The 27,935-nt window shown below is 41.1% G+C and overlaps 3 protein-coding genes across 3 annotated transcripts; 2 read left to right on the top strand and 1 right to left on the bottom strand.

Annotated features, from left to right (window-relative positions):
- Positions 1 to 9,683: 9,683 nt before the first annotated feature.
- RB195_017505 (uncharacterized protein) lies at positions 9,684 to 23,975 on the top strand (the record flags this gene model as incomplete). Its single annotated transcript, XM_064184531.1, has 11 exons — positions 9,684 to 9,759; positions 16,391 to 16,487; positions 16,573 to 16,696; positions 16,775 to 16,824; positions 17,268 to 17,352; positions 17,453 to 17,548; positions 21,171 to 21,256; positions 21,314 to 21,441; positions 21,505 to 21,554; positions 21,621 to 21,722; positions 23,889 to 23,975. The coding sequence occupies 11 exons, from the start codon at positions 9,684 to 9,686 to the stop codon at positions 23,973 to 23,975; spliced, it is 981 nt and encodes a 326-aa protein (XP_064040412.1).
- Positions 23,976 to 26,251: 2,276 nt separating this feature from the next.
- Positions 26,252 to 26,533, top strand: RB195_017504 (uncharacterized protein; the record flags this gene model as incomplete). Its single annotated transcript, XM_064184530.1, has 2 exons — positions 26,252 to 26,369; positions 26,433 to 26,533. The coding sequence occupies 2 exons, from the start codon at positions 26,252 to 26,254 to the stop codon at positions 26,531 to 26,533; spliced, it is 219 nt and encodes a 72-aa protein (XP_064040411.1).
- Positions 26,534 to 26,983: 450 nt separating this feature from the next.
- Positions 26,984 to 27,871, bottom strand: RB195_017503 (uncharacterized protein; the record flags this gene model as incomplete). The annotated part of the gene is made up of 1 exon (XM_064184529.1): positions 26,984 to 27,871. The coding sequence occupies one exon, from the start codon at positions 27,869 to 27,871 to the stop codon at positions 26,984 to 26,986; it is 888 nt and encodes a 295-aa protein (XP_064040410.1).
- Between the last annotated feature and the right edge of the window lie 64 nt (positions 27,872 to 27,935).

Below are 27,935 nucleotides of genomic sequence, written 5' to 3'. Positions count from 1 at the left end.
GAAAGCTTGAACAGAGAACAGGATATAGTATTGTCAGTGGCTGAAACGCCCTATCTCCCTCTTTGTGCAAACTTCTTTGCATTGAAAAAAAAATAGATGGGAATCTTGGAAAGATGCCACATGTTCTACTCACTAGACGCACTTCTCCACGGATTTATCCAACAACATCCCCCAATGTGAATGCTTATCAAATCGAACGTTAAATTCTATACTGTTATGTACTGCTGAGTTATTACATTCCATTATGATATTTGTTAGAGTGTTGTTAGAAGCAATACAAAAAATATGAACAAGAAAACGAGGAGGTTCCGGACCTGCTGCAATACTTTGTCGTTGAGAATAATGTGCAGTCCACGAATGCGCCAAAGGATGGTTGGTGAGCAGGTGGTGTAAGCAGACCTGACGGTATTAAGATGATATCACTGACTTCCTCAGTTTGTTCACAATGACCTTGAAATCCGCGAATTTAAACATAACAGGGTGACTTTTTCATCTAACAATACGAATGGTAATACAAAAGGGGTTGAACACACGTTCGTGTTTGCGCTAAGCCTCAAATGGCCTATGCTGAAGGTCTTTGGCAAACTACCGGCGAAACAATCACTGAACCTTAGCCGAGCCGAGCGCCACAACAAACTTCGAACTCTTTGGAAAATTCGGCGGAACGTAAGCATCAACAAGAACATGATGTGTGAGGTTCATCGGAAAGACGTAGCTCAAACCTGCCAGTGACAATACCAGTGCACTCGAACAACGGGACAATTGCACTTTGAGTCAGGGCTATGTCGCGCTGAGATTGAATAACGCAAGAAATCCCATTTTAAAGAAGTTACTACAACACGAAAGACAATGTTCAAGAACCAGTAGCTCAGCCACGTGACACCATTTCTCGCATTAATTCGCAGTGTGTTCTACGGAGCACTGGGGACAAAAAATTCTATTGTTTGGGCAAGATAAGGCCCTAGAACAGCTATCACACTTCGGCGAAGTTTTCCAGACACTATCTATCCGATATCGTCCATCCATAATTGTGGTCCGCCACTGATAGATCTTCTTCATTTTTCGTTCTACTCGTTGGAAATTGTAGAATTTGATCAGGGGAACTTGTTCTACGAGAAATCGAAGCGACTTTCTATAGAAGATAAAAAAAACATGCAGAACATTGCGAATAATTGTTTCCAAATGAAATTCTATGTTGATTGTGATGTCAGTGGACTGGATAAAGTTATTCCATGCACACATCTCAGAATCTCAGAATGAGTTCCCAGCAAACTTGTGGAAATGAGAAAGAAATTGAGGAATTGAGAAAAATTGGAATCACTAATGTTATTTAATTTTTTCCAGATAGATAAGAAAGAAGAAATTAAATATGGTTATATGTAACCAAAATTGGAGCCAATCCTCTTTTTATGTTCAGAACGGGTTTCGGCAAACTCTCCCTCTTTCTCGCTCTCTCTCTTTCTCTAAATTATAAATTGAAGATCATCTTATCGCATGGAAAACATCTGTGATAATTTATAGGAAAGAAACTACCAAGTTAATGTAATACATTATGAAAATAAATAATCAAAACCATTTAAACTAGATAGTGTCACACAATCAAAACACATTTCACAGAACTGCAACACATACAGTTTTGCATTTATCGAATTAAACGATTCCTCAACTTGTTTAGTAGAAGTGTTCACATTTATGGGTACCTGTTACACGACACGTACAATCTTCGTGTTTGCTAACTTTGCAGCTGCAGAATAATGATTCACAGAATACAAAGTTGGAGCAGTAAGGTGTCAGACACGACTTTGACTCCACTCAGTGATCCATGTAGGTTAGGATGAATTGAGTAGAAAAAGCAAAATCACAAACTAGACGGGAATCGCGAAAATTATTTGGATACTAGCAAACTAATGCTTAACGCTCAATTCTTACTTAAAGACATCACCCCACGAATCTGAGGTGGTACGGATTTCAAGAGGAGTATTCGTATACGGGATAGTAAATCATTGAGAGGGGGTGATCCCGTCCATTCCTTCCTTATTGCCACAAAAAAACGGCCCGGAAGATATGGCCTCGGGCGTTCTGGCGCAGTTTTTTCTACAAGGAGTTCGACTGGAGCGTGCCAGCCTTGTGCACGCGCAGCACCTTCGGAGCCGTTTTTTTGCGGCGATTAGGAAGAAATGGACGAAATCACCCCCCTCTCCATAATCTACTATCCCGTATAGTAGATACTCCACCTGAAATCCGTACCACCTCAGATCCGTGGGGTGATGCCTTTAAGCCGACTAACGTTTATAGATATCCCAGATGCTGTTCAAAATTTCAATAATTTATACACGGACAACAGCATGCCGGAATAAATTGAAGTGGTACAAAATAAGAAATATAAGAAACATACATGCTCAAACTATCGAAGTGAAATGGAGCAGTGTGACTTACTCCATATCCCAGACGTATACATAGGACGTATACATACGTATACATAGACGTATACATACATATATGAAGAACACAGAACGAAGTTTCAGAACTTCTGAACGACTAAGGAAAATTATTTAAAATATCTGGATGAACACGGATTTGCTGATGATCACTGAAGTCGGTCCGCAAATAATCCTCCCAGTTGCTGGCACATGATAAAATGTTGTTGTGAGAGTTGATCCCTCCACCTAAAAAAACAATTAATCCCAGAAGAAAATAGATTTTCTTAAGAGCAAGTACGAAAAATAAAAATAATAAAAAAAGGAGTAAAAATTAAATAAAATAATAAAATAAATAATATAGATGCGGAATAGAATTCGGCAGGTAGCGGCCCAGTTTTGGCTATTTCCCGACAAGAAATAGAAAAATTGGGACTGCAACAAATTCGAAGGCTCATAGACTGCACTGGTGAGCGTATTAAATTTCGATTCACCACTTTCGCAGTCATTGACCACCTCTAAACCGTTGCAAAATAGGCATCAGGATCTAGATCTAAATCGGCCCCTCTCCATAATCTAATATCCCGTATACAAATACTCCACCTGAAATCCGTATCACTCCAGATTCATGAGGTGATGCCTTTAAACTTTGTCTGATTTCACCCCACTTTTTGAACTTTGATCAAACGGTCACAGTAGCTTTTTGATTTACATATAACAACACTTTTTTTATTCCTATTACACTTCCCTGTATTTCAGCAGCACTATTTAAACTTCTATTTCCAAAACTGACAAACGAGTCCTCCATCGGAACTGCTCGCAGCTACATATAGCGCTGTCTTCGTAAACGATATCCTGAGCTGCTTCGGTTCGTTTTTGGTTACCGTGAAATTTGAAATAATTAAGTGGTAAAAATGGATTTTCTTGCCGTCTTGACGTATGCTAAAATCCAATATTGAGAGGCTCATCTCTCCAACTTCTAGTTATATTTACAAACTGCTGCTCTGCTACGTTATACGCTCCATTCAAAACGAATAGCCTCATGGTTCAATTTCACGCAAACAGTTGAGTTCGCTACTGTTCTCAACTGCTTCTACTTACAGTTCTCAACTGCTGAGCATCATTGGGGAATGGTTACTGATTGGGTAGCTTGAAGGCGGAGTTATGCGAACGCCCTATAGTCGGGTCAAAATAACCTCTGCAACTCTGTACAGTTGCATTAGCGACTGCTTTGGAGGCGGCGGCTATTCAAATCGAGCAAGGATTCTCGTTAGCTCCACTGATCGTTGCAGATTGAGTGAGGATCGCGATGGCTCCACATCAATCTCAACCGCTAGTTTCTAGCGCCGCCGCCAGCTGCAACGAGCTTCAGGTCTTCTTGACTATATCACGCGGAAGTAAATCCGTCAGCAGCGGAGACCTCCTCGTTCTCGCAGTGCAGTAGACCGCCGCCCATAGAACGGAAATTCCCAACTGTGGGTGAACTTCTGTCTTCAACCTAAGATTTTGGATCTCAATCTCTGAAATTCTCATCCCTGCTACCTCTGGTATTACTAAACCTTGATAGAAAATTGGTTCATCCACATTAGAATCTTAGCAAATGATCTGAACGCCGCAAAGATCTTCAGCGGATTTAAGCAGCTGTCAGCTGAAAATACTTGACATATCTTCGGAGAGATCGTTTTAGGAATTACTTTGTTTTTCATGTAGGGGTGTTAGTTTGCTTCTTCTTGTCAAAAATTTCATTAGATTCTCTTAATGCAACATCATCTCATCATCTACCACGACTGCAAATACTGAGGTAAAAATGAGTAGGTGCTGTGAAACCACAACTGCACACAATTGACTGATTGATCTCTTTAATTTTTCGTTCTACTAAGAAGACGTTTGAAAATTGTTGAATTTGATTAGCAAAACTTGTTCCAGGAGAAATTGAGGCCGATTTTTGTGGAGGATAAAAAACACGCAGATTGATGGGTTGCAGGTTTCCTTTATTCTTGTGCACGTGAGATTGGTCGTTCACGATATGGGGGTTTTCAATCAAATAAAACTACAACTAGTGTACCGTGGTTAATCATTACCAAGTAAGCATACAAAAACCAACAACTGTCTGGTATCTTTCTTCTAAATGATCCTAGAAAGAGTTATAAACATTGTATATCGTTAGGTTTGTTGGGAACAGTGTAAATATATACTAAAAAGGATAAAGTTACAAGCGTATCAATCCACTTGGAATGCACAAACGCGTTTCACTGCAATTCGTGATCGTTGGGGTTTTGGAACGCGTGTTGGCTTATACGATGACATGTGGGGCCCAGCCGATGAACAAGCCAGTATTTTTAGCCCCCAAGACAGGTCTGGTACCAGTTTATCGACACCGCAAGGATGAAAGGCTTCGTTTGCACTCGTACGGTTTTGAACCATCGACTGTGTGCGGCTACAGCGAGTCTCTAACCGACTGCGCCACACACGTCATTACATATACATATGCTATGATGTAAAAATTTCGAAAGAACTACAAAAACGAATATATCTTCTAGTTTTATAATGTTTTGATGAAGCTATGTTGTATCACGTGAGTTGCTACGGAGTGCTGCCTTTTCAATGTGTTTTTTTTTCAGCACGGCAATGAAATATTCCACAGATCGCTCATTGTAGCAAAACAAACGCGCCGCTGTCATTTCGTTCTGCTGAACGTCGTTGGGCGTATTTAGTTGTTTCTCACGTTCGCTTCAAACTCCGCTCCTTTCAACTGCAATCAAAACGTGTGTACTTCATTTACACTCACTCTCTCACACGCTAGAAATCGGTCTGAATTCTATAAAACTTTCGTAAATTCATCATCCAGAAAACCGTCCAGAATGCATCATGTTAAACTAGCAATTTATTAACAGTTTTCTGTAGTTCGTCTGTGGTATGTGTGAAGACGATCTGAGAACTAGCAATCATACGGAATAACTGGACTGGAAGCATTACTCAGATTGAAATATTCGCATGTCGACGGCACCCAACAATGCATAAGACCTGAAGAAAGATCAGTCCAAGGATTCCTCTGCCGGAGTGTAGCACTTCCATAGCTTTCAAGGGAAAATCACCTAGCTTATGTCTACCAAGCTATTTACAATAGAATGTACACTGGCATTTTGGTGGTTTTAAAAATGTATTTTATAAGGCGCATTGAACTATTCATTTATATTCCTTTTATTTGTACATCGGGGTTAGGTGGAGTAAAATGCATTTTATGAAGCGCATGACTCCCTCTATTTGTTATTCAGAGACGATCGATATCGACTCTCTGGTAAACTGTGCTCAAACCTGATCATTTCTAAACGTCACGATAAGACAGATCGACAGAATCAGTTCAACCGGCTGATCGCTTGCTGCAGCGCCTGCCCTCCGCTTAATGGGCACCCTCTCTTCTCTCCACCTCGGCCCAATCGAAACGCACTCCTCTAGCTTCGCACGTCCTTTTTTCTTCATAACTCCTGTCATTTCTCACATCATGGAGGAGACGAGAGTGTATCTGGACAATCTCTTAGATTCTTCGTGCCTCACAGTTCGGTTGCGCTCGAAAACTGAGGGGATGAGTCAGTGTCCGTCGCAGAGTGCACATGGTATCACGTAGGACTTATCGAATTCCACGCCTCCGTACTTTTGTCCACGGCTGCACAGGGCCATTGAGGGCACAATGGCAATTACGTGGTTGATTTGTGTAATTCGTGCATTATACCCAACCTTCTCTCTGTATACAACTTTTCCTTATGATTTTCCAACGTGATTCGGTAACTATTCTTGCAAGACTGTGAAGTGCATTCGTTTTTTTCTTTTTTCTCCTTCTAGTTTTGTTCACGTTCTGCGAGCTGTTTGTGTGTATCTTGAAATATGAGGATCTGTTCTATTTAAAAGTTTAAGAGTAGCTCATATGTGTTTGAACCGTTGTCGTTTGATTTTCAATGATCATATTCTGGCCGGAAGGAGCAATGATTTCGAAGCAATCACAACTAGTCGTCCTCTTGTAGATTTTGTTCTTTTTTTTTCGTTTCTTGACTTCTGTTTGCGATTCTTAGAGGTTTTTGTTTTCCTTCCTTTTATAATATTCGGAAAATACTACGTAAAACAGTAGATAGTTGTTAAGTGGAAATCGCAGAATTTTTCCTCAGAAATCCTCAAAAACGTCCAGAGCGTAATTTCATATCCTTCTCAGAATAAGCGAAGATGCAACGAAATTGCTCCCGAAAGCTGGCTGGAAAATGATCTACTCTAATACAGATGCGCTTACGTTATAATTCAGGATAAAGTAATATGAGGAACGTGCCGTGTTAAGGAAATATTCTCCCTTTCCGGAATAATTCGAAAATAATGATGCAATAACAAATGAAAGATGGCATTTCAATACTTAAAGGCATCACCCCACGAATCTGAGGTGGTACGGATTTCAGATGGAGTGTTCGTATACGGGATGGAAGACTACGGAGAGGGGGATGATTCTGTCCATTTCTTCCTAATTGCCGTAAAAAACGGCCGGGAAGATACGGCTTCAGGCGTTCTGGCGCACTATTTCCTACAAGGAGTTCGACTGGAGCGCGCCAGTCTTGTGCGGCGCCGCATCTTCCGGACCGTTTTTTACGGCAATTAGGAAGAAATAAGCGGAACCACCCTTTTCTTCACAGTCTACGACCCAGTATAAGGACCACCCACCTGAAATCCATACCACGCCAGACTCGTGATACGCTGCCTTTAAGTCGAAAATGTTGTTCCTAATCCAGTGAAATTTGCTTCCAAGAAAATAAAAGAAAAACATAAAGCTGCGACGTAGTAAATGTTGAAAAGTGGAATTCGTAGAAAACCAAGAGACATTAGAGTGCTAGAAAGTAGAAGAGATGTTATTTATTTATGCAAGAGAACAAAGTGAGAGTGCGTCTCAATCCGATTGCGATTCACTAACGGTTTAACTGCAATTCGTAGCTGAGCTTATGAACGTATGTTAACCCGTCCAATGCTGGGGCCAGCCGATGTATAGTCGGGGGGAAACGATACGATGAAGCACGGTGCATTTGCGTGCGCGCTCGAAAGGGCGCGGTTGAGGCAGCAAATGCAACCGAAGTGGGACCATCGCAAACTGCAGCGATGGGTCGTGCTCGGTTCTAGTGCGCTCCACCGCACCGCCTCGAAGGAAGCCGCGTAGCCGCAGTTGCACCGTTCTTCACGTCGTTCTAACGCTACTATATGAAGTCAGTATTTCTATCCTCCCAGACAAGTCTAGTACTAATTTATCAGCCCCGTAGTGATGAAAGCCGCACTTTCGGTGCTACACTTTGCGAATACCTTAGTGTAACAGCCACGTAGAGGACATGCACACAGTAATGGAATGTCCAGCTCTGCTTCACCATTTAACACTGTTCCTTTACTCCGCAGCCGTAGACCAACTTCATCGTTGACTTAATTGACAATAATAAATAATGAATTGCCAATTTCTGACCGTCTACTGGAATACATACTATGTTCAATATAGATATAAATAAAATAATATGATAAATATAATATATAACTATCTGAAGTATAGTTCTCTGAAGGGTTGTGAGATGACAAGCGGGTTCGCCTAGCCCCCGTTTTCGACACCGAAACGCCTTAATGGAACAAGACCCTACTCAACTCACAATTTTTCTGACCATACATACGTTCCCGTGAGTGTGCGCCCAGTGTTGCAAAACAAATCCTTGTATACGTGTGTTGTGCTGAGTGTCGCTTATATGACTGTATGCTAATGTGCATCCAGTCTGCAGCTTAGTTTATGTACGATGTAAAAGAATAGCGCAGATAAAGGACAAAATGCTTCGCGCTGATCGATCGGATGCACGAATGTGTACGACTTCAGCTCGGAATCTTTGAGGTTTGAATCGTGTTTGGCGCGTGACTCGCGATTGCCAACCGAGATATCTTGTGAGGTTTTCACCCATTCGACAAATCGAGTACTAATTAATCGGATTAAGTTCGAAAATGTTATTTTATCGACACTTTTGAAGTATTCTCAAATATATTTAGTCGACGCCGAAATTTTACACTGGCGACCATAACTTGTGCATCACATTTTCTCTGCTCGTCACCACAACTCTTCCTTTGTCCTGACCCAATCAATTCGTGTGGCGAATCAGGGAACTCCAACTCTATGTTTCTGCTGTAGAATATCAAATATCAGAGAATCTTTCCATGAAATTCCCTTAATTTATTGGAGATCATTAAAATTTACTAGTTACTATTTTTTACTTGGATTACAATGTCACTTACTGCCGCCTGCCTCCAAAATGTTAGGTGCTATTCAGTCCTGGCTTATCCACTCGTGATGAACCTTTCAGAAAGATAGCAATCTATGGGATTACTACGAACCTCTTCGACGTAATTAAAACCGCTGCGACCTCCGCATAGACAAGCGCACACACGACTTCCTAGTTGCCAACGGCTATTGTCGGTGAAGTAGTGGCTTTCGCCCCGGTATTTGGTGAATGTAATGAGGAGCGCAGCGAACCTTAGCTGTATACATACATGTACATATGATTTTTTCGAACTCTATGAATGTTGCGGCATGAGATTACTCGTCGCTGCACTTTTCCAGTTGCACTTTCGTTGACAATAGATTAATAAATCCATCAAATAGAAACAGCAGTCTCTCGATCCCTTAAAGAACTAAAGGTGTATATAATATCAACAGTATCGTTATTTCGTTTTTTTTTTTTTTGCTGCATTGTATATTTCCGACTGAGCGATTCGTACAATTGGAACTTGTGAAAACATCGAGCGCCATTCTCAGATTCTAAGAAAAAAATCCTTAGGTCAATATTTGTTTACTTTTTGATCAACATAATTCAATGTCCATTACAATTGCACAATCGAGTTGATTCTTGTTTACACATGTAGGTGCTTGTTGTGCCAGCCAATAGCCCTTGATCCTGAAGTCTCGTCATACACACCTATTTTACGTTGTTCGAATTCTGCGGTTAATTGTGGACGGTTCTACTACTTGCTCTAACTTTATCCTTCTCCTAATCATAAAGGATTTGCTCCTAATTCTGAAGGTTATGAACACTTGTGATTTTGTGCCTACGTTTTTGATTAATGCATAAATTCTTATTTCTAACACAAATGTTTATATGATACATAGGGTTTTTTTTTTCGGAATCTTTGCATTTGGTCGTGCTTTTGTTCCCCTCATAACAGTTGAAAAATCGGCGAAGAAAACAGGTATCAGTATTTATCCATTTTAGTTCCAGCATGAGCGAGCTTGTGTCATCTCTTCCCGTTAAACCTGACATTTCTAAACCACGTTGGGATCAGAGCACATTTGAAGGTGAGTGTATCTTTTTAAAGCGAGGATACCGCGAATCTGACGTACTGAAGGAATTTGCGGGGAAAGCTAGAGACGGGGTTGTGGATTTCAGATCCAAGGTGGTTCCGCTCATCCTCCACTAATTTCCATGAAAAACGTGGGAACCGCCTTAGTTCCTACGAGGTACGTTAGAACGCTCCTATATGTGTACGTTCAGGTTCACTCAGCAGCTTATTCATTGGTTTCTCTTGAATGGGCTGATGAGAAGACGTATTCGACTCGTGGACGCGGCGCATACACAGCTATGGCGCGTTGCAACTGAAATCTTCCTGAGAAACCTCGTCCTCCACGCTGTTTTTTTACTAGGGAGAGATGAGCAGAACTATCCCTGATGTCGCAACATACAACACCGCTACTAACTTCTGTGCCAAAATCCGTCGCAAACCTTCGGAATTCATGGAACTGAGGAGAACTAAATCTCGAAATGTCATTCGGCAGCCAATGAGCTTCAGACATCCTTTAAGAATCTTATTTTGACAAATGGAATGAATTTTGAGGCCTGGAAACACGCAAAGTTTCGCCAACCATCGTTAATCGCTTTCAAACTACTGCAATCCCGTCATTGACATTTCACACGGAAGAGATTTTCGTAGAAGTTGCGCTAATTTCTCAAAACTAGGCGAAATGTTTATTATATTCGTAATAAGGAGGTTATTTAGAACGTTTTGTTAAACCACATCGTATGTGAGTTCGAAATTTCCGTTGTCTTTGGAAATTGACGAAAGTGCTGCATTGAAGGTTAGTAAAAATGTATGGATTCTTAGCTGTAGAAAATCTGCTCTAAAATTTTGGAAGCAAAAAACTTGTTCTTAACAAAAGTTCAACCTGCAAGTTCCTACCTTGTTTTTTTCTAGTGTCAAACTTAAAACTTTGTTCTACTACGTTATTTGTTCGGATCTTTGAGCAGATATCTACGTCCTACAATAAACACTTAAGTCTCGCAGTTCGATAGTTGTTTAGGACTCTTCTTTCCTCAAAAGATGTGGTTTGGGCGCTTACGTTGGATGACAGATAGTCATGGTTTTTCGAGTGACCAAATTGGAGAAAATTTCGATTGTTTTCAAAAAACGAGATTTTGCGGCCTCCATGATTTTTTTCTCTACTAAAGAGTCAGCTCTTCTTGCAAAGAGCCGCTCTTTCGAAAGATGATAAACTCACTTCGGTTTACAAACTTCAGAATTTCAACACTGACTCCGCCCTCTTATATAGCAGGCAATATAATGTAGCTGGGATGGTTATGGCGGCCGAAGAATGCTCCACCGGCTATCTCACATCTCCGCTAAGCGGATCTGGTAATTCTGCATCACAGAGACGCCATTATATTTGATCATAAATGGACCTCAATAATGATTCTTCACTTTTTTGCTTATAAAACCAGCAGTGATAATTTGAAATTTTTAAGAAGGAAAATAACTGTCAAACGAAGTTAAACAAGAAGATAAAAGGAAAAGGAAAGGAAATAAAAGGAAGTTGTGAATATTAGCCGAATTAAACTGTAAAACATCAAAAAATCTAAAAATTGAGAAGTTCAGTTCCTTCAATTTTCCCAGTTTCTCCCCCAGAAACTTCTTAATTTACCATTTGTTTTTCTTTTTTCAGTAAGCTTATTCCTTTTTTTATTTTTCTTTCCAAAATCTTGTGAAAGTGAAGAAGCTATATAGAACTGATGAATAAGAATTGTATAAAATTGTCGTCATGGTTCATTTATGATAAATATAATGGTGTCTCTGTAACGCAAAATCACCAGTGTCGCTTAGTGGAGATGTGAGATAGCCGGTGGAGCATTCCTCGGCCGCCATAACCATCCCAGCTACATAATATTGCCTGCTATATAAGAGCGCGGAGTCAGTGTTGAAATTCTGAAGTTTGTAAGCCGAAGTGAGTTTATCATCTTTCGAAAGAGCGTCTCTTTGCAAGAAGAGCTGACTCTTTAGTAGAGAAGAAATTCATGGAGACCGCAAAACCTCGTTTTTCTGTAAACAGTCGAAATTTTCTCCAATTTGCTCACTCGAAAAACCATGACTATCTGTCATCCAACGTAAGCGCCTAAACCACATCTTTTGAGGAAAGGAGAGTCCTAAGCAACTATCGAACTGCGAGACTTAAGTGTTTATTGTAGGACGTAGACATCTGCTCAGACATCGGAACAAATAACGTAGTAGAACAAAGTTTTAAGTTTGACACTGAAAAAAACAAGATAGGAACTTACAATTTGAACTTTTGTTAAGAACAAGTTGTTTGCTTCCAAAATTTTAGAGCAGGTTTTCTACAGCTAAGAATCCATACATTTTTACTAACCTTCAATGCAGCACTTTCGTCAATTTCCAAAGACAACGGAAATTTCGAACTCATATACGATGTAGTTTAACAAAACGTTCTAAATAACCTCCTTATTACGAATATAATAAACATTTCGCCTAGTTTTGAGAAATTAGCGCAACTCCTACGAAAATCTCTTCCGTGTGAAATGTCAATGGCGGGATTGCAGTAGTTTGAAAGCGATTAACGATGGTTGGCGAAACTTTGCGTGTTTCCAAGCCTTAAAATCCATTCCATTTGTCAAAATTAGATTCGCACGATATCCTAGTGGGGGGATGTGAAGTTAATTGACGAAGGTCGGGGAACTTTGCGTGTTTTCAGGATTCATATGTGTAGAATTAGATTCTTTAAGTACATTTGAAATTAGCAGCTAATTTGCTTTTGAATGGTATTTCAAAATTTAATTTTCCACGCTTACAAGAATTCCAACGAATTTTTGACAGAAGTTAATAGCAGTGTTCTACAATCCTGTCTCTAGTTTTTCCCGCGGATTCCCTCACCAGGTCAGGTTCGTGGTATGATTCGCCACGTGGAAGAGGTAGGTGATTCGCGTCGAATTGACTTCATTAGGGACACCGTCCAAACTAGTGTTCAACGCATCTTTTTAATATTTTCGTTAGTCTCTCTTATGTCTTGCCTGGAGTCATTCAAAGTCATGATAAACTAGAAGAGGACTGACACAGCACTCAAGATCTTAACTCAAATAATCTTTATGATTTTTGCCTAAATAAATCGCCCTGAGTCTAGGTGCATTATGAATGTTGAATCTTTCGGTGCACTTCACTCAACTATGACCTGTTTTTTATGACCGTACGGTGTTCATATGTAAATGACATAAATATAAATAAGATCATGTAAATGCGAAGATGATTTGCCCATTCTATTTGTCACAGATCACTATTGCGTTTGCGCAATGCATAGGCAAGCTCTCGCTTTTTCAAGTGCGGCGCAGAACTCACATGCCACATGGCAGCGATACAGCCATAAATAGTGTGCGAGCCAAACGCTAAATGCCAAGCTGCCAAAAAGGCTACTATATTAGATAATTTCTTCCGGCGTAGCTGCATCTACCTCGTGGCCGGGTACCATCGCGTCACCATGCAACGTGTGGCGATTGAGTAGGAAATGTGCACTACAAGAAGGAGTTGTGTGAAAGTTTTCGAAAATGAAACCGCTACAAGTTTCACTCGAAAATTTCGAGTTATGAAAGGTCCTGGATAACTTCTACAGTCGGTTCAAAATAACATGAAGCATGGTGCAGTCGCGTAAGCGGCTGCGCTCGAAGCGTAGTGGTGGAGTAAGCGTTTGTAATCGAGGTGGGATCATCGCGAACTGCAGCGGTAGGTGGCGCTAGCAAGAGTTCCGCCACGATCCTAACTGTGATGCTCCACCACGCCTCTACGCAACTACAACGCGCTGAATTACCTGTTCAGCTATTAATAATTATTTTCCTTTTGCTATGCTATTTCTTTCTTTATTTGTAATCACTTGCCCTTCTCCAAAACTCGTGACCTCAATTAGGACTCATCTGCGCGTTTTTCGAATGTATATTCAGATTTTTTACAGCTTTCTCAATCAGTTTCAATTTGAGACAGTGAGAATGTTTACAGAATGAAAATACCAGAGAAAGTTCCATCTATTAATTTATTTCTATTTATTTATTTTTTACATGGTTATGCATGTGTGTAGGAACGAAGTATATAAGTAACAAATAGCACAAAAACAAACAAAGTAAAGAGTACATACATACGACACTGAATGAAAGCGAAGAAATCTTTTATTACTTGTTTGCTTAAACAATCTGTTAACAGCTTTCTTGAATACTAAAAGTTCAGTGGGAGTTGGTACGTTTTGCACGTAATCGAGTAGTCCAACCCAGCCCTGTTAACAAAATAGTATTGTCTCACTGAAGAGCTTGATACATTAAAGTTAATCTTGAATGGAGACATGTCACCGATTTTTGAATAGAGAAGAAATCAGATTTTCAGACTGGTATAACCATAGATGACTTTATGAACTATGATAAAATTATTTCCTTTTCTTAGGGAGAGTTACCAAACCAATTAGGTATTTCTTCATAGGGATTGCATTGTAATCAATTCTGCAGGATCTGATCATGAGTTTTTAAGAAAATTACGAAACTGCCAACACTTTCTTATTAATCCTATATGTAGATTTGTGAGGTCTTAATCCAAACATCGAGACATTCCGGCTACACAATTAAAAAAGAGAAACATAACAATTCTGAAACAAATCTTTTTGTGAGGGTAATCCAATGTTATAACTGATTTCACCAGATAATGACTTCATTATCGATTCACTTTGGTTTTAGATTGTTGCAGCCGGTAGCGGCGTCATTTATTCGTTCAAAGTTTCTAGAAGTCGGAGAATTAAATATGGACACTACGAAGATCACAGTATCCGTAGTTGATCTCGTTTTCCGAGCTGCCACATATTTTAAATGTGCTTTCTTCGTCGGGGGAGAGGCGTGTTAGTAGGGTGAATACTCTTATTGAGTTTTCTTTTTAAACTTTTGATGTGATCGCTGTGCAGAGCCTTTTCGTTCCCAACTACTTCGTTCTGCTCATTGTACAAAACAAATGATTTATGAAATGCTATCGCTTCTCCTACGATTTACAGGTGATTTGAATGATTGACATTGACAGTACTCGCCAAGAATCCTCAGTTAGTGAAACGTTTTGTTTGACAGGTCTAAAAGAGCACTTATAATTTCGGTCAAAGAAAACCTGTAGATGGTTTCCCACTTGTTTTTTTTTCTAACAAAACATTTGTTTTATAGAGAGGTAACATTAAAATTCTTCTCAATTTTTGAGACTTTTTGAGGTCTACATAATCTACCGACACAGATATGAGTTTTGGCAAAATTCTAACCTTTTTCCGACCAGATTTTGGAACAAACAGGAATAGAAAAGAGAGTAGAGTAGACTCGCATTGCTATAGAAAGGACCTTCATGTAACCGAACTCTGGATTATAGTGAAGTCAAAACAACATGAAGCACGGTGCAGTTGCGTAAGCAGCTGCGCTCGAAGCGTAGGAGAACGGTTAGAATCTTAGGAGGACCCTCGCCTACGTTTCCTGCAGTAGTTCGCAATGGTCTCACCAGTTTGTTTCCGACGAGATATAGTGATTTTAGCAACTCTTCCCGTCACTAGAAAGCCAGTTATAGTTATTTCAAAAAAAGCAACCAGCATATTTGTTTAGATAGTCCAAGAAAGGCCCAGATGCATTTGCCTTTCCAGGGGATGTAAAATCCAAAAGCATAAAACTAGTAGCTTTTTCCAAAATTTCAGAAAGAAGAAGAGAAAAAGACAAGACTTGCCGACTATTACCAATGATAGGACGAAAATTAGATGTAAATATTTGTGTAAAAGTTAGTGTCGCATGTTCTTACAATTCGCAGTTGCTTTTTCAGCATTGCAAGTTTTCGATTTCCTTTCAAGAATTTTGGAACACGTCTATTGATCCTCGTTGTCTGAGAGTGGTAGCAAATAAGATAGCGTTGGATGAATGAAATATTCTCTACAATTACAGCGTTTTCTTTGTTTAGCAAAAATTCCGGGTTCGGTTTTAATGGTTGACAGCGGAAGGGTTGCAAATGTTCCGACCGGGTTCGATCGGAACATTCGCAACCCTTCCGCTGTCAACCATTAAAATAACGAATAAGTGGTTGCAGAAAGAATGATAACGTACTCCCTACATTTGGTAGTTCTTGTTCCGTTCTGCAAAAATTCGGACTAAGCGACGCCAGAATCCTTAACCTTGTGCTTCCAGTGTGATGGTCTAAAGTTATGTGTAGAAACGTGTAAATCGTAATGCTCTTTGCAACTCTTAGTTTTTGCCAATCATTGCGAACGTTCGACTTCCCTTTGTCATCATAGAGTTGTAAAGTTGTATGTAAACAGTTGCATAAAGTAAACTAAAGTTAAAAAAGTAAAAGTTAATTAAATTAAAGTAAATTCGTTACGGTACAAATGCACATACACTTTGTCAAGTCTTATCCTTCTAGTCGACGTCACCTTCCCTCTACAAATACCTCCCTTTTTTTGTGAGTGTGGAGGGAGGGTGAGTCCTTGAGTATTTCAGTACGCTTGAACTTTTACTATTACGTTTTCCAATTTTCGTTAGTACTTTTCTAAATTTTTGGTTCTTGCATTTGTCGGCTGGCTCAGTACATATTCCCGAAGATCGTACAAAAAATCAAAATTGAACAAAGTATGGTTCAAAGGGCTCTCATATGTGTATGTTTTGCAGGTCGCGCGAAGCACTTCTTCACCACAACGAATCCGTTGAATCTTCTGCTAAGTGATGAAGTGCTCGAGAAAAGCAGGAAAATTGTGGTTGATTACAGGCAATAACTTTGCTGCTCTTTTTATTCCTCTCTAAGTTTTCCACAAGCCTCATTCCGCTTTTGTCTTTCGAATGGTTTGGTTTAGAAAAGGTTTGTATTCCAAAGACCTCACGGTAGATCAGTTATGGCGTGCGAAACAGATTTATGACTCTGCCTACCATCCAGACACTGGAGAAAAGATGTTCATCTTAGGAAGAATGAGCGCGCAGGTATGATACCTTAATTCATTTCATAAGCCATAATTAGCTATATGCCTTACGATACTTTGAGGATTAAGTTCCTTCCAGGTGCCCTGTAATATGACAATCACTGGAGGAATGCTCACATTCTATAAGAAGTAAGATTAAGCTGTGAACTGTTATTCCCCTGTATTTGAGGGTTCGGCATAAGCTATAATTTGAGAGGAATTATTGTGCTACTTTACTATTTGCACACAAATTAAACACAGTTTCAAAGGTTTCCTTTCGTTTGCATCTCCTATGTGATACGAGCCCTCAAATTTGAAATGTACTGGAAGGAGCCTTCTTTGGTTTCAAATCTGTGTTAAGAAATTCAGAGATTAAGTTAGCGAAAATACAACTTAATATTCTCACTCATGACATGCTTATGTGCGCAAATACAGTTACTTTGATGCGCACAAATAAGGAACAGATTGTGGTGGCAAGTCATCCCCGCAGTTTAAAGTTGGAGACAACGACGCTACTATGACTACTGGTTCCAATAACTGCGATTTTATCAACGATCACTTCTGCAGCGAAAGGGTTTGAAAGTATTTTTTAGAACGGCCCACGTGGTATTTTTCCAATGGATTAACCAGACTTTTAACGCTATTGTCAACTATACGAATCGAAGTGGGCCAAATCCGGTTCGTTTCAGAAGATTTCTGGTAGAAAATCCTGATCTTCTTTAGCATCATGTTGCGATATTAGTATTGGAAAACATATCTTTTTATTGTAAGAGTCTAGATCACGAAGGAGAGGTTACTCGCTTCGTATGTTTGTGCTACCGGTGGAGCTATGGGTACAGCTCTTGGTGCGAATTATATGCTATCAAAAATGAAGGTACGTATCTTTAGATAGGCTTGCATTTTGAAAGGGATTCACCATGTAGTGACATCTACTTTCTCTTGCATTGAAACAGGTTGATTTTGTTCTCGATTTCCTTTCTCGATGCTATGGCTGTTCTATTTGGGTTCCGAAGACTCATCCTCGCCTTTCGATTGGCGAATTCTTGATGGGCGAAACGAATGCTCTTCCCTCCCTCTGCAGCTTCAGCCAACACTTCTGCTCTCCTCTTTTTGGTGTCCTTTTATCGCCGCTCTGCAAAATCTTGTGAGCTCGGACGTGAGTTCCTGGTTGCCTGCTGCTCGTGCAGCTCCAAGCTCACGTATCAGCTCTAGAGCTTCCGGAAACAGGTATCTCTTAGTGAATTTAGAACTCTGAGCCTTCCTCGTGCAATCATGAAGATGTTCAACGAGCCTATCGTATTCCTCGTCGATGCTGTCCGTTGCGGAATCTTCCCAAAAGACGGCTAGCGTGGCAAAAAGATTCCAATTAGTGATAGTTCTGGGGCTTCGCTCTCTGAACTTCGCGCCTTTCTCTTCTCTCCGGGCAAACGAAAATCTTTCCCGTGACAATTTTCCGGTCCCATATAAAACATTGGTACAACAGTGACATCCGGCAGGCGAAACCTTTTACTGACGCTGATGTTGTCAATTTCAGTATATTATCCTCCACCAGGTGACTCCCACGTCCAGCGTAGAGAATAGAGCTTCTGGAACTGCGAATTCCTATATAGGCTTTTAGTCGTAATGATAGACTCGGAAAGCCTTCGGCCTTGTTCCTTCCATTGGAGGCAGTGGGTCTCCAATAGAAAGAACAAGGCGAAAGGCTAAGGTGAAGTTCCTCAGGTGTTCTTCTGGGGCCAATCCTGCGGTCAAAATCACCAACAGTGACCTTGTAGAAAGTGCGGCCTTCTCTGTAAAACTTCTCTAGGTCCATATAGAAAGCTTCAACTTCTTCTTTTTCGTAGTTTCATGTTGGAAAAGCGGCAAAGATTGTCAAAGCTGGCGTTGGACCACATCTTCTCATCGGAAGATGTCCGATTCGGGCTGTAAGTTGTGCGAAAGAGTCAATTTTCCTTCCCATATTCGTATTCAGGAAGACACTAACTTCACCAATTCCTCTACTGTCGCATGTTTCTAAGAATAGCAGTTCTCCAGTGTCATATACGGTGTTCAGTGCTTGGCGTCTTCTCGTCTCGGTCAGTCCAATGGCGTCGTAATTAAACTTCCTGGCTTGCATCAGCATATCTTCAATGGCCGCATGCGATGCAAGCGTAAGGGCGTTATAAGTACATCCTACTCCTTTTCCGCTTCGATAGCCTAGATGACTCCTGCAACCCCTCACTGTTGCTACCGTACCAGGCTTTCCTTTGGTATCAGGAGACTCTTCCTGCTACTGTAACACGCGTAAAATTTTAAAACCCATGGACAAGTTGCAAGCCTCAGGTCCCATGCGTTTTTGGGAGAACTTTGCGTTCCTCGGAGTGGACAGATGGACCTTACTTGTTGGAAGCAACTCCAAACTTCCCTTGCACCTCCCAGTCACTTGAATGCAAGCTTTTGAGCGTGTGAGTTACAAGGATTTTATGAGTCAGTCCTGGCACAGCATAAACGGGAGTCAGTCCTAGCACAGCATTACCTAAATAGACGTGCGTCTCAGGGCAGACATAAGGTCGCTTTTGGTTTGCGATTAGCCTCCTATCACAGCTGCGAAGCCACGCGCCACGTGGCTTCGCAGCTGTGACCCTTCCAGTGAGGGAGACGAAGACGTTTAAATGGAAATCGATGAAATGAAGTCAAATCACCCTACACTGGTAAGTTTTACGAAAGATCCACATGATTTTGTCGTGAGCGAAAGCTTTGCTACCTATTTGATCAATAAAAGGCCGTGGAAATACTTTTGATTATTCATTAAAAATCCCTTGAGAGAATAATAGTGCAAAATAAATACCAAATAATTCGTAGCTGTGAATCAAGGCAGACTAAAAAAGGAGGAAATAGAAGTCAACGAAGTATCTACCAAACGATTTTCCTTACCCATTAAACAATATTTTAGGGCATCCTTATCATTCTTCTCAGGTCTACACCACACTGGTTGGCACTGCATTTGCAAGTCGAAGTCGAAGTCAAGGTGTAGAACTCGAATTTTCAACAAGAATATTGTTTCAGAACATTGTTCTAGAAGTATCAATTGAAGCCTTCACTTTCTATTCTCTTTATTGAAAGTTCTTATTACGTGCCGCCGTCCGAAACAAGTCTGGCATGGTCTTCCAACAACATTGCATTCATGATTACCTTACGATGAGCAGCCGAAGCGAAACCAGTAGTGACAAAAGTTCTTACTCGGAGAAGAAACGTTCCGCTCAACCTTGGGATAATTGCTTCAAAGGCATTGTTGTAAAGCTGGCCACCAGCAATCCGTGAACCAATTCCTCATGGAAGCTCCTGAAACATCGGAAAAATCTGACACTGCATTTAGCAAGATTCGAGGATGACGTTTGGTGCCTGGAATTAAAAAGTGTAATGGGGATGCTAGAAGACGCAACCAGAACGATCCGCAATTGTCCTATTCAAGATCCTTTGTAAAACACGATGACGCGGATGGTAGATGCTTGTGATGGTGGCCGTTGCAAATGGATCTCAGCTTATTTCATTAACCCCCGAAGCGACGGAGACTGGGATGTTCAGTCGAAATCATGCTTGATCCGCGGAGGTGAATGTTTCTGACATTGAAATCACCAACGAAAAAGGAAACTCATGCAAGCAACTGCTACCATTGCCATGTTGAGAAAGCCTTCATCGATATGGAAATGCTACACCTTGCCCAAACTCTTGAAGAATATGTCGTAATCAATTAATTTAGCGATCACTGCAAATAATTGGAAATGGAGTGTCCCGGTTGGCGCAGCTCGCGCAGCGAAGAATTGCGGTTGCGGTAAACAACCTCACCAAAAGCGACAATATCTCCGTCACATCCACTTGTTTAGTTGTGGCGTGAAGTGGAAACCTTTTTTTCAAGTCTCAGATGTTGTGCGCATATGTTGTATAAGCAAGACATTTCTGTAGTTATCGCAGTTTTCCGGAGAGTATCCTGACGTCGTCGCGCAGGTGTGTTGCTTTCGAACATAGACCCGTGAGCAGACCGTATCCTCCTCCATATCCGCCCAATGACTTGTCACTTCCGCGCACCTCAGTTTGCATAAATAACCGATTGATTTGTATTCTTAGTTCTAATCAGGATCGAGTTGTTCCTGTTGGATTCCAATCGTCTGAGGGTTCTCACTCTTGTTGTGTTGTGTGCAAGATGAAGATTTTGATTGATACGGTGTTGTATCGAATTCACCTGCTATTAAAAGGTGAATCCTTCTAAGTGATTGGCGAGGATCACTGAGGTCAAAACCACTAATAGCCATTAGCCTCCCTTACTCTCTATTGAGAAGTTCTCAGCAAAAAAGTTCTCCGGTGACAGGAAGGGGTCATTCTTGTGAAACGGTGTGTAGTTTCATTCGCTAAGAAAGGTTAAATGAATCTAAATTGTTCTTGATTTTCCTCACCCACTGAAGTGCACATAAGTGTTGTTTTATTAATTTTGTATTTCTTGAATAAATTCGTTTTCTTAGAATGTTCCGAAAATTATCGCAGCATTGGTGCCTTTTTTGGCAGTGGCGGCATCAAACGCAATAAACATTCCTATGATGAGAAGCAAGTACGCGTTCTGTTCTCTTTCTTAGAATACAGTGCGCAGTTATCTAAGCATTTACAGTGAGTTCGTAGTGGGGATTCCCGTAGAAGACGAGAAGGGCACTGTATTAGGCTCTTCTTTGAATGTGCCATATTACGCTATTCCCCAAGTGACAATTAGCCGGATAGGTATGGCCGTCCCAAGTATGGGTAAGTTCGGTTTGCATTTTATCCTTTTAAATAGACCATTAGAAGGACTGTGTTGGTTTTCAGTATTCGGACCAATCCTGTTTCAGCCAATCACTAGGATGCGAAGTTATAGGGTTAGAATCAAATCTAAAAGCTTTTTCACATGTGTCTTCAAGGGAATAAATTGTCATATCTGTCAGACATGGATGGCAACACCAATTCAAACACTCATGGCTGGGTTCTTCCTAACGTTTTCAACGCCACTCTGTTGTGCAATTTTTCCTCAGAAGACGTCTATCTCGGTTTGATAGACTTATTTGTTTTCCAGTATTGACATTTGGGCGCAAATATCTTAACAAATAGTGACATTTAGATCACTATATAGCAACTATGTGTCCTTCTGGATACTAAAATGAAGAGGAACATGTAGTTAAAATAGGTGACCAATCCCTTTGGGATATGCCAACGGGTTCTTCAGTTCAGAATCACTTGCCAAAGCCGGCCTATGAGTCGGTATTTTTTGTATCAAGCCTTCTCAAACATTCTTTTACTAATCTGTCAATTGCAAGATCGTGAAAACAACCACATCAGGATCTTTAACTACTGCGGAAAATGAGTAACTTCAGCAATTACTTCAAATACAAAAGATTCTATGTTAAGGGCACGTGGCTAGCGCACGGTATCTCTGTGCTCAACAAGCATGGTTTTGCTCGAATGTAGAAATGGTACTACATGACCCTCACTTCAGCTCTATTATCCTCCTAAAAAATTAAGTTAGTCCAACTAGGATAAGGTAAACTTCAAATGATTCTACGAAGCTATAGCTCCCTACTATGGTTACAATGCTTGCCATAATGTTATAATGCCCTGACAAAGATATAATGGTCTTTTCTGTTGAGATCGTAAGAAATCTTGGGTGCGGAACAAGAGATACCCAAAATAGAATCTAGCCTCGCCTAAGCAATCATCGATGAAATATGGGAATGAATGGAGGCTTGTCGTCACTGCTCCTCAAATAGCTGACTCTAGCTGACCACTAATCATATAATCCACCGCACGGGTTTTCATTTTGTAAGCATTCCGCTTCTTGATTTATTTGATTCAGTAGTTTTAATATCTCTCATTATCCATTCTTCTTTTCATATTCCCTTTTAACCCTGTGTAGCGCTGTCCGTTTCTATAGCTTGAAGAACATCTAGCATGACTGTCCGTGTCTCCATGAGCGACTGGACTATAGCCTCATTGTAAGCGTCCCCTGGGACACGTCCACTGTAGTAGTGTTTCGAGGCATTTGCGGACAAAACTCTACGGGAGCATTTACCGTTTCTCCAGCGGCGTTGGTTAGCGTTAGACCAGCTTGGTATTCGGATCGCATCCTTTGGTAGCATTTAGATGTAACGTTTCACGAAGTTAATTATGTGAGATCTCCACGAATAGATAGGAACAGAGGTTTAGTTCGTGAGGGTGGGAATGTTAACGTTCACTGTTCCATTTAGTAATTAAGTAAAGTCTGTGTGAAACTTTGGGAGATCGCGTCTCCCCAGAAGTGGTATCGCGGGTAAGAGAACGAGGCCAATCCGTCCTGCTTCTACGATTACAGGAGCGAGTCAGCTCCTGCTATTTATTTGAGTTGCATAAGATTGCGAACTTGACTGTATTCTACATCGTAATAAGTTGCACATTTGAGGAGACAGGATCACATAAGGAGGTCCAACAAAGTCGCAGGAAGTTAATTCACCACTACCTATCTCTGTTCTGCTTATGTTTTCTGCTACCTATTCAACCCCTGGAATAAATTAACTTGACACAACGGAGGGATATCGGAAGTCATTTGTATAGACCGATACACGTCCACGAAATCTCAGCACTTTGAAATCGCACTTTGACGCGTTGGCGCATCTCACACGGATTGATTAACACCAAACACTTTAAGGCGTCATTCCACAAATCTAGCGGGATATAGATTTTTGTTGGAGTATACCTGTATCGGCTCGTAGATTATGAATACAGGGGTCGTTCCGCTCATCTCTCCTTGCATCACTGTAACATACGGCTTCGGAATGTTGTTCCTTACGACGTCATCTATTGCAGCGCGCCACCCTTGCGCCCAGCCCCCGTCTGCGATTCGTCGAATAAAATGAACTGCTTGTCGTGGCATCCGAATGGATTTTCGACGAATCGCAGGCGCAAGTGTAGCGCGTTGCAATAGAGGACGTCGTAAGGAACTGCATTCTGAAGCCGTCTGTTTACAGTGATGCAGGGAAAGATGAGCGGTACCACCCCTGTATTCATAATGTATGACCCGATCTAGCTTAATTCTAACGAAAATCCATACCGCCCCAGATTGATGGGGTGATGCCTTTAATACACTTTTTTATACTTTAATTCAAGTCTTAAAGCTGCAATCCGCATATCGCTAACTGCCCTTTGTTCTTGATCTTTCTTGACAGGTGGTGCCCTAATTTCAGGTCAGCCGTCTGGAGCCAGCAATGCAACATCAGATAAAGAACATGAAAATTCCTCCTACTGTTGTGTATTACAACAAAGGCCTGTGAACGTACATATTTGAAGATGCTGTTTTTTGGTACTAGTTATAGTTATATTTGCATACTTTCCTTCATTGAATTTTTATATAAAGATATTCTTTTTGAAACTGGTGGTTTTTCGAGTTGCAATTTCAGTTTGTTTTTCCTTGAGTGAGAGAGTTCAAACGCATATAGCTACAATGGTTCGAAATTCAAACAAATCTTCGGGACATCAGCCAATCTGAGTTTGAGTGCACAATGGCGTTATTATTGTTAGTTCACTTCTTTCACAATCTTAAAATGACCTTAATAACTTTAGCACTCAATATTAAAGACAGCGTATAATGGAATCAATATATGTACTTTGGAAACCTGATAAAAATATAGATTTTGGGGTGTAGATTACGAATGCGAGCATGGTCCCGCTAAATTTTCCCTAATTGTCCTAAAAAACGGTAAACTCCTGCTAGGTAAGTTGGGTCGGGCCATTCCTGAGCATGCGCCGCATCCATGAGCAGTCGAGGATCAACGGGGTCTCCTTAGCAGCCTGTTCAAGTAAAAGTAATGACTGGACTACTGAGGGCATATTGCTTACAAGGAAGTAACTTCAAGTTTTGAGAAATTTGGAGAGCTTAATTAATTAACTTAGAATTAATTAAGTCAGTTTTCTGTATGAAGCATTTCACAAGTCTATTTTTTGGACATACTTCTGCCTCTAAAGTCACATTTTTTCGCTGGCTACTTAGCATTGCCAGCTTTGGTTTGGGGCAATATGTTCGCATGAAGACGCTAGTTTCTCCTTTTTTGACATAGCATATGTAGATAAGATGTTGTAGACACCCCAATGTCCCATTCCATCGCTGATCTGCAGCATTCCTTTGCTAACGTCAATGTTTCTAAACAATAGCGTCGGAGGTGACCCGAGAAACATTTATCATAATACAGGCCAGCGTATGTTATGATATATGTTTCACGGGATAAACGTCTTGAAGGCTATGCGAATGTCCAACAGAAACTTCTCAGGATTCTCATAAATAAAAGCGGTACTTTCTTGATTCTGTTACAGTCCCTTTAAGACCGGCTGTACACAACCGTTAGCATACATAATTTGTGTTGGTGTGGAAAAGTTTTGGAAAAAAAAGAAGAAGAAAAACGAGTTGTAGTTATTTAGCGCGCAGCGGTTATCGTAAGTATATCACAAGCATACACCATGTACATTGTACACGCCATTATATACATTGCATTCACCATATGTAAATGCGTATATTACATAATAATATTTGCTGTGTGAATAATTAGGCACTACTTCTCTGAATACGTTCAATTCTCTGTCGAACATTTTGTGGTAAAGGAAATAAGGGAGTCTTTTTTCTGAGCTCGGACAGCTACGACATATGTGGCGGACCTAGCACTGCATCGATGAACATCGCCGTTGTTTTAAACAAAACATGTGAATAACACGAGCTGAATGTGTGTTGTGGTTGTCTAAACAGCCGCACTGTCATCACTCATTTCGCTAGAAACGTCTGAGGTTATGTGAGAAAAATTAGTCTTTCAGAGGCTAACAAATGAGTGAATTTTGACAGCGAACAGAATGATGTGATGAGGACTTCAAATTAAAGGAGTGGCTTAGCAAAACGTGAATAAGGTGTGGATCTTGCATTCAAAGTTTTCATTAGAAAAGTTGAATTTTTTTTCAAGTAGTAAGTTTCACGCCCGGGTGTGGCGGTTCCGCTGTGTCTGCAAATTGACGGAGGGTTCGAATCCGTCCCAATGCTAACCGAGCCTTTCATCGCTGTGATGTCGATAAATTGGTACCACTCTTGTCTCTTAGGACAAGCACACTGACGACACACACGACATGTCGCGGGTTTTCGGCATCCGCACGTCTGTATAGACTAGTTACACGTTCGCAAACCCCAAACGATTGTGCATTGAAGTGAATGTGATGGCGCATCCCGTGCGTATTGATTGACTCCTGACACTTTATCTTTTTAAAGAATCTCACAAAGAGGTATGTAAATCTCAATCACCTTTAGTATTCATGCTTTGGAAATTATTCCACAATGTTTCATGTAGACATCTGCAATCTGCAAGAAGAAAATTAATGGGTCATGCACGAGGTATTTAACGCCTAATGAAGGTAGCGGTAATTTGAGTAAGTTTTTGACGAGGTTTGAAGAGCTAGACTCCTACTCTTTTCGTTCCTTTTGTTGGAAGAGTTGTACAAGTCTAACATGTTGGCTAAACCTACTGCCTGCCTTCGATACCACGTGTTATTGTTGCCTGTTATCATAGCCGTTAGGATGAGAGAGTGGTTCATTTTTCCTCATCAATTCTCAGAGGCTCCAGGTCAGATCAACGCTCTTTTCATGCTCACGGTAGCGGTTTCTCGTGACGGCAAGAGTGGCCTACCATCAATATGTAACTGTGTGCAGTCCTTTTGCGTTTGCTGAACTTCTCTTGTAAAACCTCTCAACGTTCTAGACATGAACGAGCATGCTGAAGAGCAGAATTCTGCGCAGGGTTCTTTCTGCTTGGAAACTTCTCGTCTATCTAGCGTTTTCAAACGAACAAGAGTAATGTAATGCAGTTTGATTGGCAGTAAAAGGCTTCTGAATTAAAATAATGTGCTTCCGGAATTCGAGCGTTGCCGTTTGACGAAGTGTACTCGTCATACGTCTGGCTGAAGAATGGTGCTAAAAGCACGATCAGACCAGCAACGATGAAGACGGGTAGCTTACTGACGTTTAACGATTGTATGGTGATGCTGTTTAACTTACGAAATTCTGGAAGGACTCGTAGTTTGTTCCACAACCGCTTCTACCTTCTACTTAATGGAAAGCTTTTTTTTGACTCACCAAACATGAGTCATAGCCGCATTTTCTCTTCGTACTGTGGTTGTCCTTCATTTTTCTTACTTGCTAGAACCAGTCATGTGAAGAGACTGTGGATAACATATCAAGAATATATATATATATTCTTGATATATACTGACATATATATATATATATATATATATATATATATCACCTTGATCACCTCGACTCCCGTTGATCTTCGAACTGGTCGAGCGGGCGCCAGTAATTCTTCCATTTGTCCCGATCGCGTGCCAGAGTAGCCCAGTGGTTCCTCCTTTCGCGTGGGACACGAAGAGCACCATACTTTTCTTTAAAGGACTTCGTGAAGAAATCTGACCATCGGGTCGACGGTCTTCCTGTAGTGCGCTTAATATCGCGGGGAACCCAGTCGCTCACGGCTCTGGTCCAACGGTTGTCATCAAAGCGCATCACGTGTCCGGCCCACCTTATTTTACTTTCCTTGGCAAACGCGGCATCGTCTCTAATCTTCGATCGCTGACGTAGGAGAGAACTTCGAATCCCGTCCCTCACTTGCGTGAAACGGGATACTCCTAGCATCACTCTCTCAATTGCGCGTTCAATGACGCTCACCGCGTTTTCTTCCTGCTTGCGAAATGCCCAGGTTTCCGAAGCATAGGTCAAAGCAGGAAGTACGGTGGTGTTGAAGAGGTAAGCACGGAGCCGGGTGTTCCTGGTCTTCTTCACTACATCCTCGATGCTCTTGTACGCTCCCCAAGCCGCTCGTCTCCTTCTGCCCAGCTCGGGGGTCAGGTCGTTCATCATGTTCAGTTCCCGACCCAGATAAACGTAGCTGGTGCATTCGGATATGTTCGTTCCGTTGAGCGTGAATGTGGCATCCGAGACCCATCCGTTCCGCATGAACATCGTCTTTTGTAGATTCAGCTGAAGACCGATGCATCCACATGTTTCGTCGAATTCGGTCAGCATTCGTTCCGCTTGGCCGATGCTAGGTGTTATCAGTACGATGTCATCAGCAAAGCGCAAATGGTGTAGCTGCCGACCGTCGACCTTCACTCCCATTTCGTCCCATTCCAACTTTCGCATTGCGTTCTCGAGGGTGGCTGTGAATATTTTGGGTGAGATTGTGTCACCCTGTCGGACCCCCTCT

Source organism: Necator americanus, chromosome II (genome assembly GCF_031761385.1).
Source record: "Necator americanus strain Aroian chromosome II, whole genome shotgun sequence".
NCBI lineage: Eukaryota > Metazoa > Nematoda > Chromadorea > Rhabditida > Ancylostomatidae > Necator > Necator americanus.
The sequence above is the reverse complement of the archived record's forward strand: the minus strand, read 5'-3'. Positions and strand labels throughout refer to the sequence as shown.